This window comes from Diabrotica undecimpunctata, chromosome 4 (assembly GCF_040954645.1).
Source record: "Diabrotica undecimpunctata isolate CICGRU chromosome 4, icDiaUnde3, whole genome shotgun sequence".
NCBI classification, from domain to species: domain Eukaryota; kingdom Metazoa; phylum Arthropoda; class Insecta; order Coleoptera; family Chrysomelidae; genus Diabrotica; species Diabrotica undecimpunctata.
In genome coordinates, this window is record NC_092806.1 from 78,405,148 (window position 1) to 78,424,987 (window position 19,840).

A 19,840-nucleotide genomic window follows, 5' to 3' on the forward strand; every position below is an offset into this window, starting at 1 on the left:
GAAATGTGAAGATAGTGTATATGTAGATGGAGAAATAAATGGTAAAAGGCATACGTTGTTGGTGAATACCGGAGCGACCAGAACCATTATACACCCGACAGTTATAAACAGCCGTAAGAAACTGTTACCAACGAGGTTGCGACTTCAGACAGCTACAGGTGAAAATGCCAACATTCATGGAGAAATCCAGGTAGAATTAGGAATTGGAGCAGAAAAGTTCGTCCATACTGTTATAGTTGCTGACATCGAAAAGGATGTTATATTAGGAATGGACGTAATGAATATGCATGGATTCTAATTGGATTTTAAGAATAAGGTAATCAAAGTTGCCTGCGAGAAGTGAAACGATCGTAGTAGCGCAGTTACAGGGAATTGTAAACGAAGGGACACCTGTTATGATGGAGCCTTGAAACCATGGCGACGAGGTTGGCCGAGGAATCATAATTGGAAAGGAATTGGTAACTTCGGCTAAAGAAATACCTGAGATTTATCAATGTCAATGACTACCCAGTGACCATCAAGAAAGAGACAAAAGTAGGAACTTGTGTACCTGTGACATCCATAATCCGTCAGACGACAACATCTGATAATTTCAACGACAAATTCGACCAAATGGTTGCAGTTGCTGGACAGTCTCTAAATCAGATGGAGAAAAGGAAATTAAGGGAATTTCTTCGGCAGTATCGTGATTTTTGCGTACCGAAAGGAGGAAAGACAAGAAGAACTACCGTTGTTAAGCATAAAATTGATACTGGTAATGCTAAGCCAATTCGTCAAACAACTCGACGATTACCACAGGTGAAAAGAGAGGAAGCTGAAACGATGGTTCAGGAAATGAGAAAAGACAGGGTGATAGAACCTTCTACGAGCCCATGGGTCTCTCCGGTGGTCCTGGTTAAGAAGAAAGACGGAACGACGAGGTTCTGTGTGGATTACCGTTTGCTGAACAATGTTACCAAAAAATATAGTTATTCTCTGCCTCGGATCGTCGACACATTGGACACATTGGCGGGAAGTAAATTGTTTTCTACTTTGGATTTGAAGTCTGGATACTGGCAGGTAGAAATGGACCCAGTAGATAAAGAGAAGACAGCCTTCACCACAGGATCTGGATTGTGGCAATTCAACGTTATGCCATTTGGACTCTGTAATGCTCCTGCGATATTTGAGAGGCTTATGAAAAATGTGGTGAGAGGGTTATCTTGGAAACCATGCCTGGTTTATCTAGATGACATAATCGTCTTGGGGGAGACATTTGAAGATCATCTGAAGAATTTAGAAAACGTTTTTAATCGACTTAAAGCTGCCCAACTGATGTTAAACCTCAAAAAGTGCCAGCTATTTCAGGGTAGAGTCAATTATCTGAGTCATATAGTCAGTAAAGGAGTGGCCGTGGATAAGGGAAAAATCGATTCCATTAAGGAATGGCCAGAACCAACCGACAAATATCAAGTGAGAAGTTTTCTTGGATTATGTACTTACTACCGGAGGAAGCAAGAGATTATCGCTGGGATACAGACTGCCAGAATGCCTTTGAGACCATGAAAAAGCACCAATTTTAGGGTATCCACTGCCAGAAGGAGAGTTCATCTTAGATACAGATGCAAGTAATGTCGGAATCGGAGGAGTGCTATCTCAGATTCAAGGAGGACAGGAACGAGTCCTTGTATATTTTAGTAAAGTTCCTTCAAAACCTGAGCGGAATTATTGCGTGACGAGAAGAGAACTTCTAGCAGTAGTGAAATCAGTATAGCACTTCTATCAATACCTCTATGGAAGGAAGTTTTTAATCCGAACCGACCATGCCGCCCTTAAGTGGTTGATGCAGTTTAAGAATCCAGATGGTCAGATAGCCAGATGGATCGAGTACGATTTCAAGATTGAGCACCGGACCGGAGTTAGCTACAGAAACGATGATTCTCCTTCCAGAAGGCCATGCCCAGCAAAGTGTTCCCACTGCAACAAAACGCAATCCAAGGAAGCAGCAGTGCTAAGAACAGCAATGGTTAACGACGACTGGACGCCTACTAAGATAAGGGAAGAACAAGAGAGAGATCCAGTTGTACAGAAAATTCTAAAATGGAAAGAGGTAAACCGTCGACCACCTTGGCAAGAAATATCAAACCTATGCTCAGTAGTTAAGGCGTATTGGGCCCAGTGGGACTCATTTATCATGGAAGATAGCTTGCTGAAACGAGTACTGGAAAATGATGACGGTTCAGAGAAGAGAAGACAGTTGGTGATCCCAAAGAGCAGAATAGCCGAAGTACTTCGTCAGTTACACGACAGTCCATCAGGAGGGCATTTCAGTGTAAAGAAAACCCTTCAGCGAGCTTGGGAACGGTTTTATTGGATGAACAGTTCCGACGACGTAAAGGACTGGTGTAAGAAATGTACTAATTATGCTACGAGTAACGGGCCTTACCGAAAAACGAGAGCTCCTATGAGACAAAATAATGTTGGAAGCCGGTTTGAAAGAATAGCTTTGGACATTGCTGGGTCATTTCCAGAAAGTGAGAATGGAGGCAAGTACATGTTGGTAGTAATGGATTACTTCACTAAGTGGGTCGAGATTTACGCACTTCCAGACCAGAAGACCGCTACCATTGCAGATAAGTTGATCCAAGAATATATCAGCCGATTTGGAGTACCTTTGGAGATCCATAGTGACCAAGGAAGGAACTTCGAAAGCGATCTATTCCAGGAATATGTGATAGACTAAGCATGAAGAAAACAAGAACTACAGCATATCATCCGCAATCGGATGGTATGGTAGAACGGATCAATAGGACATTTGGCAAGTATTTGACAAAGATGGTGTCCGATCATCATCGAGACTGGGACCAATATCTTCCGTTCTTTACAATGGCCTACAGATCTGCTGTTAACGAATCAAGAGGGCAGACAGCCAGAGTCCTATTCGGACGCGAGATGCGACTACCTTGTGGTCTAGAGTTTGGATGTCGACCTGGAGAAGATGTAGCAGGTGAAGATTATGTGATCGAATTACGAAGAAAAATGGACGATGTACACGAGTTGGTCCGTTCCCATTATCAGATCGCTAGCGACCGAATGAAGAAACAGTACGATACGCAAGCCGAAAAGGGGAGATTTAAGAACGACAAAGTCTGGCTCCATAATTCCAAGAAGCCCAAGAAGAATTCCAAGAGGCGATAAGGTTGTTCTCCTAAGTTGCAGCAGTTTTGGGAAGGTCCATACCTCATTATGGAGAAGATCAACGATGTCATCTACCGAATAAGCAAGATTCCGGGGGATAGCCGAAGACAGTACATCATAACCGGCTGGCGTCTTTCGAAGGTGACCACGACGTAGATGAAGTGGAAGTAAACCAAGTCCAAGATGTGTCTGAGCTCACGTTTGAGGAATTCACCGGAGCCTATGGAGGTACCGGTAAAGCAAGACATGGTATTACCACTGAAGAAAAGCAGGATCTACTCGCGCTTTCCGATGACTACTCACGGGCCCTTACCATCCCGGCCAGTATCAAAGACGCACCAGGGTTGGCATCCGTCTTTCGAAGGAAGTTCGGTCGAGTTGCAGAACTTCAATGTTAAGTGCCAGCTCCCGGGAAAGCCTTGAAACTCCAAGATGTATCTTGTTACCTTTTCTACCTGGTAACGAAAGACACTGCCCGTAACCAACCTGCCTACCGAGATGTATGGGAAGCCTTACTTCAACGACGTGCAAAAGTTAGCCTTGCCAAAGTTAGAGTGCCGCCAATTAGATTGGAGGGTTATCCGAAGTATGGTGGAGGAGATCTTTAAAGACACCGAAGTCCAGGTGTTAGTCTGTTGCAATCCGCATAGTTACTGGTGTGGAGAGAAAACCGTCATTTCTATACAACTGGAAATTGTAAAAGGGGGTTCAGTTACCGATACCAGCATACCGTTCCAGTTCCAGTCCCGACAAGGTTCCGGCAGGAACCATCTTTTAAGAGGGGGACAGTGTTACGATAAATATGACTCATATTTAACCTGTAAACATTTTATTATTCTAATAAGTATGTTTCTAGTAGTTTTTCCTACGATAAACCCGGTCTTCTTTCCATGCTGTTCGAGAGAGTTTAAGGGTCGTCGGCCGAATTCTACGGAACTCTAGAATAACGGCTATTCAATATATATATATATATATATATATATATATATATATATATATATATATATATATATATATATATATAGAGGATCTTTTTATTGAAAATAATTAGTCTGAATAGTTGTACCGAGTTTGAATAATTGTAACGCGGAAATGTAGTATATAAATTAGAATCGTGTAAATATGTCAGTGAATATAAATTATTGTAAGACTATATAAATTAAATAAAGACTTTAATAAACTAAGTGTTAGAACATTTTATAAATAATAAAGTTAAATTAGACTAATAAACTAAGTTCAGTATTCTTTTCATCTCTCTAGTTTGTCTTTTGTACCTATAATTATTCCCCTATTATTATTTCTTAATATTGTTTCTTTGTCTCTTTCTATCTCTACCTGTCATTTCTTTCACTTTTTTATGGACATTATAGGTATCATATTTCCTGAAATCGTTCAATTTATAGGCATTTTGTTTACATCCAGTTTTCTTTAGCTTCTACACTTTTTTATAATGATTTCATTGATTCGTTTTTATTCTATTGGGTTTGGTTTATGTTTTCGTCTTACGTCTTTTAACTTTCAGGCATCTTTTTAGTCTAAAATCCATTATAACTGGATTGTGATCGCTATGAAAGCCAGCCCCAGGGTATGTTTTAGTAGATTTTATGTACTTCTTATTGTTGTAGAGCAAAATGAAGTAAATTTGATTCCTATCAATTTTATCTTCTCTGTCTGCAGGTGATTTAGGTTTTCCTTTCATAGTGAAATTGTAGTTAACAGCATGATTGTCCCAGGGCAATAAAAGCTTTATTGTCATCGTTGTAGGTTTTCGTTATTTTCAACCCATTCGTGGAATTGCATTTCCCTAATCCCAGCTTTTACAGTGATACCGCTGATGCTCGGTCGTTAGAGCTTCGTTTGTTAACTAAAATGGAACACCATGTAAGAATTTACCACTCGTAAAGTTAAGGTTAGAATTTGAGTAGAACTATTTGTGACGCATCCTACCCAATTAACTTGACAAATTAATTTTAATAGTTATTAATAATAACTAAAAGGTTATAATTAAAAACTTATATTTCATTTATATTTAATTATATGGTAACTAATTTTGTCTTACCCAGCCAGTATGTTAAAATTATACATCCAAGAAGTGCTGGCAGCCTTAAACACATTGCACCAGATAAGGTGGTGCTTATTGTCTACTAAAAACTCCCAAGAATTAGGCCTGTGTAATGAATCATTTCCTGGTCGATCTAGTCCCAATAATTTGCACATGATTTTCATATGTCGTTTTCGATTTTCGAGCCGTTTAGAGATGAGTGACATATTTTTATTTGTAAGCGATCCGGCTTGTATTTTTCCAACTTCATTTACCTAAAATATGAAAACAATTTATAACAGATCTCTTATAATTAAGTTTATAAATAAGATTAAGGTTCTACAAAGATAAAACCTGTTATCAAAGATAATCATGTACTATATTAAAAGCTCTTGTGTAACTATATACAGTGTGTTGATGGGTTGCATAATTAATAAGAATACACGTACAAATAAGTTTTTGTAATTTTATTTTTAAATTATCACATCATAAAGTACTTATCATCCAGCCTAGAACGTCCATTGGTAAACATAGCATTTTTTTTTTGGTTCCAACCCCATCTATCATACGTCGTTTTCATCCAAAGTTTCTTTTGTTTGAGTCCGTGTGTTCATCATGTTGGTGATCGCCGGAAGCTTCGTTTGTGCTTTGGTGGTCTCCATTCGAATTGTTTCGGTGTTCATCGACTATCTCTAATTCTCGATATGCATCCTGCCTATCTTCATTTTACTCTGGCTATTCTTTCAATGATATCAGTCACCTTAATTTCTTGTTCTTATATCTTTGTTTTCAACTTTGTTTGGCAGACTTTAGTTTAAATTACCTTTTTTGAACCGAAACTTTTAACGAATCTTGTTTACGTAAATGGGAAAAAGTAAAAGGATAAGGATGTTTGTGACGGAACTTGCAGCGAGTAATATTACCTTATTTACTGACCAGTGCAACTAGTGGATGTTTGTGGATACTCATTTAACTATTATTATGCTTCTAGAACGTATGTGAGAAACACAGACTACTTCTTGTTCATAAGAAAGATCTTCAGATGCCTGCTCTCCTTCAAAGTTTGGCTATTGTCCTATCTATTTAATTAACAAACATTGCTAGTTTGTTGTTACGATTGTTTGTGATTTCTTTTTTATTCTCTTTTTATTAATACCCGTTTACGGAAATCCCCCAATCGGTCGTGAGACTGGCGGGTAGGTGGAAAATAAAATACCGCCCTCGAACCAAAATAGAAGAATCCTTGACCCAGTAGCGCACCTAGAATTTGCCTGGGGAATCTGGGGGGGGATTTTGGTTGGTCACCAAAATTTTTTTTATGATGTTACCCCCATTTTGAGTCCTTAAAATGTGTAAGTAACAGAATCGGAATAGGGTCCTGGGGGGGGGGGGGTTATTCCCTCGTCATATAACGTCAATAAACTTATGTTAAACTTCAGTTGTAGCTTATTCCCATTAAAATAGGTGGCTTATTCCCATAAATTACTTTAAGATGCCACAAGAAAATAGCTTCGGGATTAAACTACATTTGATTGTAATGAAAATTACATTTTCAACTAACTGATGTTTGATGTTTTGATTTCCACACCGAAATCGTTTTGAAAGAAGAAGATTATTTATAAATTTTGCGAAAATATATTACCAGCAAGTCGTTGTTTGTAGGTTATGTTTTTCAAAAACGATTGTTGACTTACTTGGCTTCGATCTTGTAGGCATACTTGTGGTTGAAAAATATCTGAGGGTGCTGTTTCTACCTTCGGAATATTCCCCATGCGGGGCACGGGCCACTTAAGAAGAATATCCCCAAGTTTATTCTGCTTAGAAGGCAACTAAATGGAGAAGTAACGCGGTCGCGGCTGATTTATGTTAGGACGGGATGTTTATGACACGGGACGTGGAACAACTGGGCTTTGCACCGGGTTTTGATTTATGCTACGACGGCTCGCTTCCGGCTTCTGTACGGTTTTTTAAATGGAATTGCATGGAATTTTAGAAACATGGAGTTGCTAGCGATAGCTATAGCTTTGGATGAACATGAAAGAAGGAAAAGACGATGATAGTCCACCCAGGATGGGCAAAAAAGAAATCGGAGGGAGAGTTCATAACGCTGTATAAAGAATTCATAAATAGCTGGCTACTTCCTCATACATTCAATTAATTATTCCTCATTCATTGTAGAATCTAACTATAATATAATAATGTGTAAACAATCCGAACTAGTCAAAAACAAATAAAATACAATAGTTCCTTGCGAATAGCACGTTGAGACGGGCAAAGAACCATCTCCGACGAGGCGAGTCCGGCCGGTAGAAGGCGCCCGTCCCTGTCGCCGACCCATCACGTTGTATTATAAACTAGCCAATGCCTTTCATATCACCCGATTTTTTTTAATATCTATCTATCTTAATATCTATATCTTATATCAATAATTCTTGTAATGCGAGCGTAGCTGACAATCTAGGGACTGCTTATCAAGATGCGCTTGAGATCCAGACTGGGAGATGAGTACCGACTACGGATCTCAAGCGTTTTTAAATACCTTTTACCGTGGCATTAAATCCCAATTTTCACGTACAAATCCTCTCCTAACATTAACCTCCATACCTTCTTCATAACCCCAGGAGACAACCTGAGGCCAAATACCGTGCTAAAGGATACATGAACACACGATACTTGGTCATAAACAGTTCCCCCCGAATACCAGGCGACATCCGGTTCTATGAAGCCTTACCTGTTCAAGCGGGGCTCTGAGCAAGTTTACATTTATTCCCTAGCTACGTGTGGGAACAGTATGGTATCAACAGTAAAAATTAGAGAAACAGTTAATGTTCAAGAGCCGGTAAAGTACCCCTGAAAAGGTCATCTCCAAAGCAGGAAAAGAATAGATTCTGGATTGCCCTCAAGATGTACGCGAGGGAAAAAGGAAGGGACTGTGAGAAGTGAGAAGGAGAAAGAAGGAATAACCCTCTTCTACCAAAACTCCTGGGAAAAGAATCATGGTAGATGCAAGCACCCCTGGGGATGCAAACGATCTTACATTGAGGATATGAATTACAAAGATGCAACTAGTGGAATCAAGAAGGGAATAATCCACCCTGAGTATCCAGTACAGCTAATAGATAATGATAGTCTTAGGAGCCGTCAAGGATTTACCCGAAGACCGACCAGAAGTTAAATTCTTCGGCTGCTCACATGGACCGGGATGGCTCTAGGTAACATGTGTGGACAACACAAGCTACAAATGGTTAATTGAGACGACTGAACGACTCAACGCATGGGAGGGAGCAAAACTTACGGCAATGGAAGGAATTGATCTGTCATATGTAGTGCAATCATACCTAACGAGGAAAAAGATACCTCAATGTCTACTGAAAAAAATTCTTAACAGACTAAGCAATATGAATGAAGATGCAGGACTAGAAAGTACCCCACTGCGAGAAATCTGGTCCAGGAAATACAAGCCTACTTAATGAAGAAAATTGAACAGCAAACTCATTGGCAGAATGTAGCAGGCTTTACTTGCTACATTCTACAAAAAGAAGAAGTCAATAATAAGAACGTACCAACAATAGCAGATTACTAGGAAGTCGTAAACGTACCATCTGCAGTCTATACACGATACATATGCAACATACAATACACAAACATATAATCTACTTTAACACACTTTACACAAACATATAATACAGTCAGAACAGTCAGAATTTGATACTCCAAGAGTAACAACACCACCCTCAGATTTAGCATGCTGTTGCCTACAATATTCAGGCCAAGTAAATCAACCACCAATTTTGAATAACATAACTTGTTGGTAATACGTTTTCGAAAAATTATTAAGATAATCTTTTTTGAAAACAATTTCCGTTGTCGAAATCGAAACGTCAAACATTAATTAGTTAAAAATATAATTTTCATTACAATCAATTGTGGCTTAATCCTATACGAACATTATATTGATTTTATATCGTCTCTTTTTTGATAGATAGCCTTGCTCATTGTTGTTGTTTTTGGCACTCCCTTTAATTATTCGTTTAATAACTGGTTTTCGTATGTTTTTAGGAGCAAGTTATCTATTTTTTAAGTTATACATAAATTGCATTGATGTTTTCTTGAATATAATAATAAGTTGAGCCTTAATTTCTTGAGTAATTTTTTTAGGATACACACTTTCATTTTATTTTGAAAAACTGGTTTTAGATATAGTTTTTTAGAATGTTTCTAAATAATGGTTTTCTGCCATATTCCTAAATAACAAACTATTCCGGTTTATTCCATAAGAAAAAAATCCAAATCCCGCCCTATAAACCTTGGAATTACCAGTACACAAAAGGGGAAGGTTTATATAGAAAATCCCTCTTACCACATTGATGAAGAGACATATCAAAGAGAGAGTACTGCTATTGAATGACCTTTTACGAAACTTACCTGGCGGTGCATATATTGTGTTTGATGCCTTACTGGTTGTAAATAACGATCAGTTGCTACCATCAGTACTAATAAAACCGGTATCACACATATTGCAGTAAAAAATATAACACATCTTCGCATCACCCTCCATCCACTCACTTGAGCTCTTCTTCTTCGTTTCAGTCTCATTTTTCAGTCAGCTCCTATAGTCCAAAGCAATCATCAGGTATTTGTTAAAAGGAAATTGCGCGTCAGTCATAGTAATACACTAGAAAGAGAGGAAAATAACAACATATAAATAAATAATTTTATAATAATTTCATATAATTTAATTATATATATATATATATATATATATATATATATATATATATATGTATATATGTACATATATATATATATATATATACATATATATATATATATATATATATATATATATATATATATATATATATAGATATATATATGTGTATATATATATATATATATATATATATCTACGGCATTAAGTGAACTCCGCCCATGTTAAAATTCAGGTTCAATTGAGCTCCGTGGTCAAGTGGATACCGATATACGGAGCTCACTTGACAATTCCGTAATATTGGTTCAGTCGATTCATCAACATGTAGAGTTTAATAATTTATAAAAATTTTTTGGAGCCCGTAAATACCCCTGTATCATAAATGTATATCGCTTAGTTCACGTGTATATATTATAGGGGTCGTTCAGATCTTCTTCATTGTATATTTGAACCATACGTTTATCGGTTTAAGTAAGCTCTGAGAGTTTGGCAACTGTGCGATTATACCGTATATTTTCAACATATACCCTGAACGGTTTATATGGGCTCCTTATTTTTATCTACTGTTTGTAGACAGTGGAATGTCATACGCATTACACTGTGTAACAGAGGATATCATATTACCTGGTATAACTAAGTACTAAAATGTAACTGGTTCTTTAAAAAACAGGTATGTAGATACAAAAGGATTTGGGCTTATTATTGAATGGAATGTTCGCTTGCATCGAAAATTTTATTTTTTCTGTATTTTTAAAGATGTTGTTTTTTTATTTAATATAATTTTATTAGTTCAATGCCGAATTTGATGTTTTTTTTAATTACAGAAATTTCGTAATATATTTTGTTTACGTGAGTATGTCTTTGGACATTTTATGTAAGCATCTGAATAATAAAAACTACTTTTATTTTATCCAATCTTCTGCGATATATTGTATAAAGCTTTTTTAATATTTTAGTTCTGGTCTTATTTGTGTACTACATATGATATCTCGATAGAAGGTTATCTCAAAATAAATATGGTTTAGTGCTACAATAGATATTTTTGTGTTAAAATCAAAAGAAAGAATGGTTAATTTGTCTAACAAGGTATATTCGGCAGCAGAAGCATATAGTACAAGCGTCTATGTTTTAAGGGCGGAAGGACGTGCGCCTCATTTTTAGCTGACAAGCTTGCGAAGAATATTTCTGGTCCTCAATTTACCTTTTAGTTTTAAACAATAATCTGTGACTGACCCGGTGTGATACAAACTATTATCAAGGAATTTATAGGAAGTCTACAGTTCAATGATTTTATGACAAGATTGGATGTTCAGTTTTGTGAAAACGTCTATGTCGAGGAAATTGAAGGAGCACCCACGAGTTTTTCAGGGGTTTAGGCTGAAAATTGATTCATAGTTTATTTTTATTGTGCAATAATAGGTGTCTCGTCTATATAATAGAAGTCCTAGTATCTACCGGTATGGATCGTTTGTTTGTGTAAATGTTATACAGTGTAGGTGCCTTTATGCTACCCCAAGCGAGACCGTTCTTCATCTGCTATTCTTAACATTGAGTGATACAAAAAATATTCTCTTGTGTAGGCATACGCAAATAATATAAGTGAGTTTGTTATCTAAGGGGATATCATATAGTTTTTCGAGAAATATTTTGTAATTTAAAGTGTCGTAAGCGGCATTTGGATTGAAAAATACCACCCCTGATACCCGATATTTTTCGTACCCGTCTTTGATGTGTTGGGTAAGATTTAGCATTTGTAATGTACCTGATCTTCCCTATCTATAGCCACTTTTGTCTTTTAATTTGAGCTTTTCTTCAAATATCGGTGAAATCATATTAACGATCTTGTGCAAAATTATTTTAAATAGCTGACAAAATAAAGATATTGGCCGATAGTTTTTGTGGTCGTTGGAGTTTTTGCCAGGTTTAAGCAAGGTAACAACTTTGGCTTGTCTCTAGATTTTGGGTGTTTCCATAATTTGAATACAGTTGTTCATCATCCGGATAAGCCATTGTGGTGTTTTTGGTCCAGATTTCGTTATAAGCTTTGTGCTCAGATCCTCAATGTCGGTAGTTGTATTATTTTTCATTAAATATGTAGATGGTGGATCCAAGCTCAACATCGTTGAAAGTTTCTCTGAAAGCTGACTGGTTTTGTCCTTTCTTACTTTGAGTTATTCTTTGCTTTTTTTCCGACAGAGATAGCATGTCTATATCCATAATGTGGTTTTCAGCGATAAGCTTTATTCCAAATACCCTACGTTAGGCCCTATATGTGTTTCCTGCACTAGAAATAAGTCAGATTCGTGTTTAGCGCATATGTCTGATAAGTTTAAGTAAAGTAAAGTTTCTTGATCTCTAGATATACCCTTAACAGTTATAAACATATGTTATTAGAATAGTTGGTCCTAAAAAGGACCAATTTGACAAAATCATATTAAAGGGGTGACTGAAGAATTAGCCGATTAATTATTTAATCATTACCCTGGGTATACACGATTGTGGTGGTTTTCTTAGTACTTAAATTTTCGTAAAGGCTCATTCTTTGAACCCCATAAGTAATGCCTAATATTTTACTTTTTATTGAAAATTTAAATTTTACATGCCGTGTATTACTGTTTGACGATATTTCGAATCAGATTTGTATAGTAATAATTTAAGGTATTAAAGAGCCTGTTTGTGGAAAATAAATAAGTTTGCGATATCGTTTGCAACTCATATATAGATAATAAAAAAATAAAAACAGTTAAAATAGGTGTAAAAAATTTCAACTTCATACATCGGCGCCATTGTTCAGGTGATGGGTTTATCACAGATATCAAAGGTTACATTTTAATTCAAGGTTCTATTTGCGTATTTTCAATATTAAAAGAGTAGGAAAAGACACGTTTATGCTTTTATTTTTTTTTTAAATCTATTCTATTTTCTTTCTAGAGTTCCGTCTTTTTTGAACGACCTGTGGTCTTTTTTTAATTGGGCACTTGTCCAAGGCTATGACAAATACTTTGTCCTCTGCTATTCTAAATTAATATGACTGATTCATTATTTTCTCTAAACATTCTGTCCTCTGCTATTCTACATTAATATGACTGATTCATTTTCTCTTTCTTGCAGCTATTTTAATGTTTATCCTGTGTATCTTTTTCTTCTTCTTCTTCTTCTTTTTTTTTATATAGACATGACTCTGTCTGTTTTTCAATGTGCCCCCAGTAAGTTGCCGTTCCATGGTTTTCGTGGTCTTCCTACTGATCGTCTTCCTATTGGGTAACCGTCTCTTGGCGTGTCTACTACTCTATTTGTTGTCATTCGGCTTATATGATCGTTCCATTCTACTCTTCTATTTCTTAACCAGTTCTTGATGTTCTTCACCTTGCATCTACATCGTATATCTGTACTTCTAGCTCTGTCCCATAGTGTCTTACCATCAATTTTTCTAAGTGTTTTTATCTCTGTTGTTTCTAACATCCTTTTTGTCCTTCTGTGTCAGGTCTTGTTTCTGCTGCGTATGTCATTATTGTAAATTTTGTAAATTCTGCCTTTGGTTTCTTTCCCGATATTTTTATTCCTTCATATTGTTTCATTTAGGCAGCCTGCGGCTCTGTTTGCTCTATTCAGTGGATCTTCCACTTAAGTTTCGAGCTTTCCGTAGCTAGATAAGGTGATACCTAGATATTTAAACTTCATCACTTGTTCTATTATCTGACCTTCCAGCTCCAATTAACATATTAGTAAACTTGCTGTTGTAACCATGCATTTTGTCTCTTTTGAGGAAATTAACATGTTAAATTTTCTGGCGGTTATATGAAATTGGTGTAGCATACGTTGTAAATCATCTTTACTTTGAAATAATAGTATTGCGTCGTCTGCATAGCAGATTATTTTAATTTGTTTTTCTTCCATTTGGTATCCTCTTTTATTTCTTACTTTTTTATTATTTCATCCATAATCCGGTTGAACAATAGAGGACCCAGGAAATCTCCCTGTCTTATCCCATTACCAGTTTCAATAGGGTCGGTTAGTTCTTCTTTTACTTTTACTTTTATTGTGTTGTTTTGGTATATTTTATATTTTCGATTGTTTTGATTATTCAATGAAATTGACATTAATTTGATAGTTTCCATTTTATTAGTACTGATGGTATATAACTAGCATCTGTTGGTACTATATATCAATTTGAACATGTGGAAGTAAGAGCACTCTCTTGTTAGTAATTTCAGTGTAAATTATGACGAAACCAGAAATAACCCATAATATTATCCCACACCTCAAAGGTCTGCCTCGCTGTATCTGGGAGACGCAATAATTCGCTTTTGATAGATATAACAACCCACTAAGACGAACACAACATAAATCAAAAAAATCCGTCAACCTGTCAATAGGGACATACAATATTAGATCGATGTCTACGGATGAATAAGTACATGAACTGGAAGAAGAATTAACAAACATTAAATGAGATATCATAGGCCTATCAGAAACTTGACGAAAAGAAGAAACCCGAATACAGCCTATGTCATACTTAAAATAAGAAGAACATTAATTAAAATTATCTAGGTATATTCCCCCACGACAGCTTATGATGACGAAGATATCAAACTATTTTATGAAGATATATCAAAGACTATGGAAGAACATAAAAATCGTCTTATACTAGTAATTGGAGATTTCAATGCCAAACTGGGTAGAAAACTAAACAATGAAGAAAATAAAATAGGAGATTTCGGCTATGGTCAGAGAAATGATAGAGGTGCTACTTTGATGAACTACCTAGAAGAAAAGCATCTATACGCAATGAACTCCTTTTACAAAAAGAAGCCCCAACGAAAGTGGACATGGGTCAGCCCTAATGGATCCACAAAAAATGAGATCGACTACATACTGTCCACGGAACGATATATCATTAAAGATGTAACAGTTCTTAACAGATTCACAACAGGTAGCGATCACTGGATGGTCAGAGCAAAAATTAGTGTTGACGGTAACTATGAAATGAAAAGAAAAATAATTAAAACCTAGGATCTAGTAGATAGAAACAAACTAGGGCAATATAAAGAGATATACAAAGACCTATTAAAAGAACAACTTACTTAAAAATTAGACAGTGATGACAAAGATATAGATGAAATAGACAACATACTTACAGCAACGATGATTACATCAGGAAAAGAAATAGCAAAAAAGGATCTAAAAAAGAACAATTATATATCAACAGAAACAAAGAAGCTTATGGATAAAAGAAGGAAGCTATAGAATATGTAGAAATCAATAAAACAATAAGCAGAATAATAAGAAAAAATAAGAGAAAAGAACAAGAAATAAAAATAGAAAAAGTAATACAAAACAACAAAAATATGAAATGCTTAAGACCGAAATTAGGTAAGTGTGAAATAAACAAAAAAAAAAGATGAAAACGGACTAGAAACAAACGTTAAAGATGACATTATAAATATTATCCACCATTTCTACTCAGAACTATATAAAACAAAAAAGGAACCACCAGAAACAATTAAAAACCAACTTAAGGCTAAAGTAAAAAATGTCAACTCAGAGCTACAACCAGAAATAAGCAAATCAGAAATAAAGAAGGCATTGAAAGAAATGAAAAACAACAAATCGCCTGTAAAAGATGGAATAACTGCAGATATGCTGAAATATGGTGGAAAAGTGGTAATTAACACTCTACATTCCGTTTTTAACAAGATATTAAAAGAAAAAAGAATCCCAAATAACTGGAAGGAATCCGTAACCATTATCCTACACAAGAAAGGGGATAAAGCAGATATAAAAAACTACCGTCCTATAACACTCCTCAATGTAATGTATAAACTCCTAACAAAAATTTTAACCAATAGATTGACGACAAAATTCGATGGATACCAGTCAAAAGAACAAGCTGGTTTTAGAAAGGGATTCAGCACAAGTGACCATTTACTAAGTATGAAAATACTTATAGAACGAGCAAATGAATAATGAAAAATGAATAAGAAAATGAATTGACCACAGATATACGGAACTAATAGCCAATATATATAAGGAAGCCACAACAACAATTAAAGTATATGAATAAACAAAATCAATACAAATAAATAGAGGCGTGAGACAGGGTGACACAATATCACCGAAACTTTTCAATCAGGCTCTGGAAGATATTTTTAAAAGATCAGAATGGGATGAAAAAGGTATAAAAATTGGTGGACAACGCTTGAACCATCTAATATACGCTGATGACATCGCATTGATAACAGATAAATGAGAATAATTATTTGAAATGATGAAAGAACTGGACGTAGAAGCTGGAAAGATAGGCCTCAATATGAATTACAGCCAGACCAAAATTATAACAAATACAGATGAAAACATCACAATGAGGATCGGACAAGATGAAGTAGAACAAGTTCAGGATTATATATATCTGGGTCAAACTATAAAACGTAACAAAGAAAACCAAACAGCAGAGATAAAAAGACGAGTTAGACTGGCATGGGCGGCATTTGGCAAACTAAGCTACATTCTTAAAAACAAAAGATATCCACAGCATCTTAAGACCAAAGTATACAATCAATGCGTACTCCCTGTTCTAACTTATGGTTCCCAAACGTGGACATTTACAAAAGTAAACATGGACATAACCATAAAAACCCAAATAGCAATGGAAAGACAAATATTGCACATAAGACTAATGGATAAAAAGGGAAACGAGTGGATAAGAGAGAAAACAAAAGTGAGGGATGTTAGACAAGAAGTTGCAAAATTGAAATGGAGATTTGCCGGTCACAATATAAGACAAAAAGAAGACCGATGAAACAAAATTCTTATAAGTTGGAGACCGTGGGAATATAAACGAAGCAGAGGAAGGCCCCAAATGAGATGGGCAGATGATATCAAGAAGCACGTGGGCTCTAGGTGGATGACTATACCGACAGACAGAGAAGAATGGAAAAGGATTGGGAAGGCCTATGTCCAAAGATGGACCGAAAAAGGCTAATTAGATAGAGATAGATTATTGTGATCTTAGTATTTCCGTTGATTGAATAGTATAGGGTATCCAATATTTTAATTAACGGTATGTCAGAGTTTTATTAATTCTTATATATATTTGCAAAATGAAGAAGAAAGTTCAGTACAGGCAGTTAAACAGCTGATCTGTCAATTTAGAAGTAAGAGCAAGTACCAACTTGCTGAAAAGCATACCATACACAAAAGGGATAATAAAATGTACTGCACAAACTATAGCGATATAAGCTATATATAAGCTATATATCTATTAATTATTAGGATATACAGTATTTTTTCTAATACACCTGGAACGATTGAGTGAATAGGTGAACTATCAAATAGGAGACTATTAGTGTGGAATAAGAAAAACTAATAAATCGTTGATCAATTATTCACTATTAGGCAGTTAATGAGAAATGTTGGGAATACAAAAAAAACATTAAACTAGTTATTTATAGATTTTAAACAAACACTGATATAATCATAAGAATAAAACTATGAAATACCATGGCAGAACTAGGCTTACCTAATAAACTAATTTAACAAAAAGTAATCTACAAGTAAAGTATCTTACTGTCGACTTATTTTCAAATGTACTGCAAAGAGCTCTAAAAAATGTGAACGAATTATTAACAGCTGTTTTGAAAACTAAATATTATGAGACGAATTGGGGATATTATATTACACAAACTAAACCGCTTGCCTACAAAAAATATTAGGAAAATATGATACGACGGAAAAGACTAATGACTTTACAGCTAATTGCCACATAAGTATCAATGTAACTATAGCTCGCAAAATGGGTTCAGTTACATTGCAATTTTTAAATTTTTCGTGATAAAATGAAGTGATTGATTGTTGTTTTGAAAAGGTAAGTTGTTTTTTATTTTTGTATTCCTGTCATCTGATATTGTAATATCAACAACATTTTTCATAATAGGTATATTCTGAAATGCGCTTTCTCTTACTGATAACGAACAAAAGTTTTATTAACTTCTCGTTAATATAATTATGAAGGAATTTAGATTTTTATCTTGTTCTTACTATAGTGCTAAAGCACAAATGTAGTCATAGTCTACCGTATTTTTTTCATAGTGGTCATAGTTTTTAATTGTAGTATAGCTTATTTGTTTATAATAACTAGCGCATAGAAAATAATAAAATTTTTTACCCTGTGCTTTATGTTTATTATCCTTTCTTGTATTGGAACATCTAGAAGTATAGCATACATTTTAAATAATAAAATAATTTAATAATAAAATTTTGTACCCTGTGCTTTATGTTTATTATCCTTTATTGTATTGGAACATCTAGAAGTATAGCATACATTTTAATTACTGAACAAAAGAGAAAATAAAAACACTTTTTGTGGTGTGCCACTTAACCATACACAAAATTGTACACAAATAGTCAAATGGTAGTAAAAGTTTCCGATATAGGCCGCCAGACGGCAGAGGCACCGCCGCGCTCGATGTCTATACTATGAAATGTTTTTCATATAGTTTTCGGATCAGATTTTTTCAAAACATCAAACTACATCTTCTTTTTGCCTTTCTTTACTTAGGCTAACCGCTACTGTTTTTTTCTTCAGCGTTTCTTCTTAATCTACATTATTGTTATTATATTTACAATTCTTTCTGGAACGAGCTATAATTTTTCTCAAATAACCATTTTGTGTGGTTTAGTCGACTTAAGGTTTAGCATGCTTTGTCAGATGCTCTTTAAAGTCTCTTTTAATATTAATATCGTTTGAGAAATTTTTCCCAGATACTTATATTTAGTTTGATTTTCAATCTTCTTTTAATGTTAGTTTAAATGGTCCAGTAGTGTGTTCGTAAAGTTCAGTTATAAGCAAAATTAGGTGTTGTTGTACACCTAATTCTTTTAGTATCAGTCATAAGTGTATCCAGTTGACTCTGTCGAACGCTTTACAATAATCTATAAAACAAATCCATAGTGGGATATTGAATTCCCTAGACTTTTATACTTTTTTTGGACTATTATAATAATAGCTTTAAAATTAAATGTTTATAGTGAAAATCTCTACGCGACTTTAACGCATTAAATATTTTAAATCAAAATCGACATATCTATTGAAATTAGACAGTAAAAAAGTATGTTATTAAAGATTGATTCATAAATTATTGTAGTTTAAATTCAACTACGCTATAAAACAAACATTGCATGTCATAAACGGCAGTAATCCAAAAATTACAAAGATCTCCCTGTTGTTTGAGTTTTCTTTAATTATATTAATAGGGTAACAAGCATTATAATCCTACCGAAGGGGCTTCTACTTTCATCTGTTACACGATTACTCTATCCGATCTACGTACATTTATGAACTAAATGTTTTAGTGACAATGCCTTTTAATAAAAAATACTAATTAATAAAAATGGAAACTTAACTTTTCCACGTTTATAATAGACACTTTCTTATGTTTAAAAATATATAAAACAAGTAATATAAATTACCGCCTTGTTTATTAAAACTAAAAAGTAAAATAAAGTTATGTGTCGGTTAACAATTTATATTTAACTACATTAGCCAAATAATCCTGAAATTCCTCCATGACTAAATTGATGGATATTTAAATAAATTTCAAGTTCCAAAATGTACCATCTGTAAAATTTGAAAATCTACTACTAATACAATTATTGGCAACATCTCAGGAGATTAGAAGTGTACGCGAAATGGTAAATACGGATCCCACAAATGGTTTATCCTGTTGTGGAGTCCACTTAATCCTACATGTTGGTCGGAGTCTACATAAAGCGCTACTTAGATAATAATATACACGGTGTATATTCTACTGGAGTTAGTATAATACCGTTTTAGAACGGAGCTCAGATTAACCGCTAGATGTATATATATATATATATATATATATGTATATGTATATATATACATATATATA

The 19,840-nt window shown here is 34.9% G+C and overlaps 2 protein-coding genes across 5 annotated transcripts in view; one reads left to right on the forward strand and one right to left on the reverse strand.

Moving 5' to 3' along the window:
* LOC140439716 (uncharacterized) overlaps positions 1-19,840 on the forward strand; it is a 241,028-nt gene that overhangs the window by 111,403 nt on the left and 109,785 nt on the right. The window lies entirely within an intron of this gene.
* Positions 1-19,840, reverse strand: part of LOC140439714 (carbohydrate sulfotransferase 11-like) — a 91,961-nt gene that overhangs the window by 50,439 nt on the left and 21,682 nt on the right. For both annotated transcript variants that reach the window (XM_072529812.1, XM_072529811.1), the window contains 2 exons: positions 9,644-9,893; positions 5,237-5,493 (listed from right to left, as the gene is read on the reverse strand). In XM_072529812.1, the coding sequence (XP_072385913.1) occupies positions 5,237-5,493; positions 9,644-9,814 (428 nt within the window). In that variant the 5' untranslated portion in view covers positions 9,815-9,893. The remainder of the gene's footprint in view (positions 1-5,236; positions 5,494-9,643; positions 9,894-19,840) is intronic.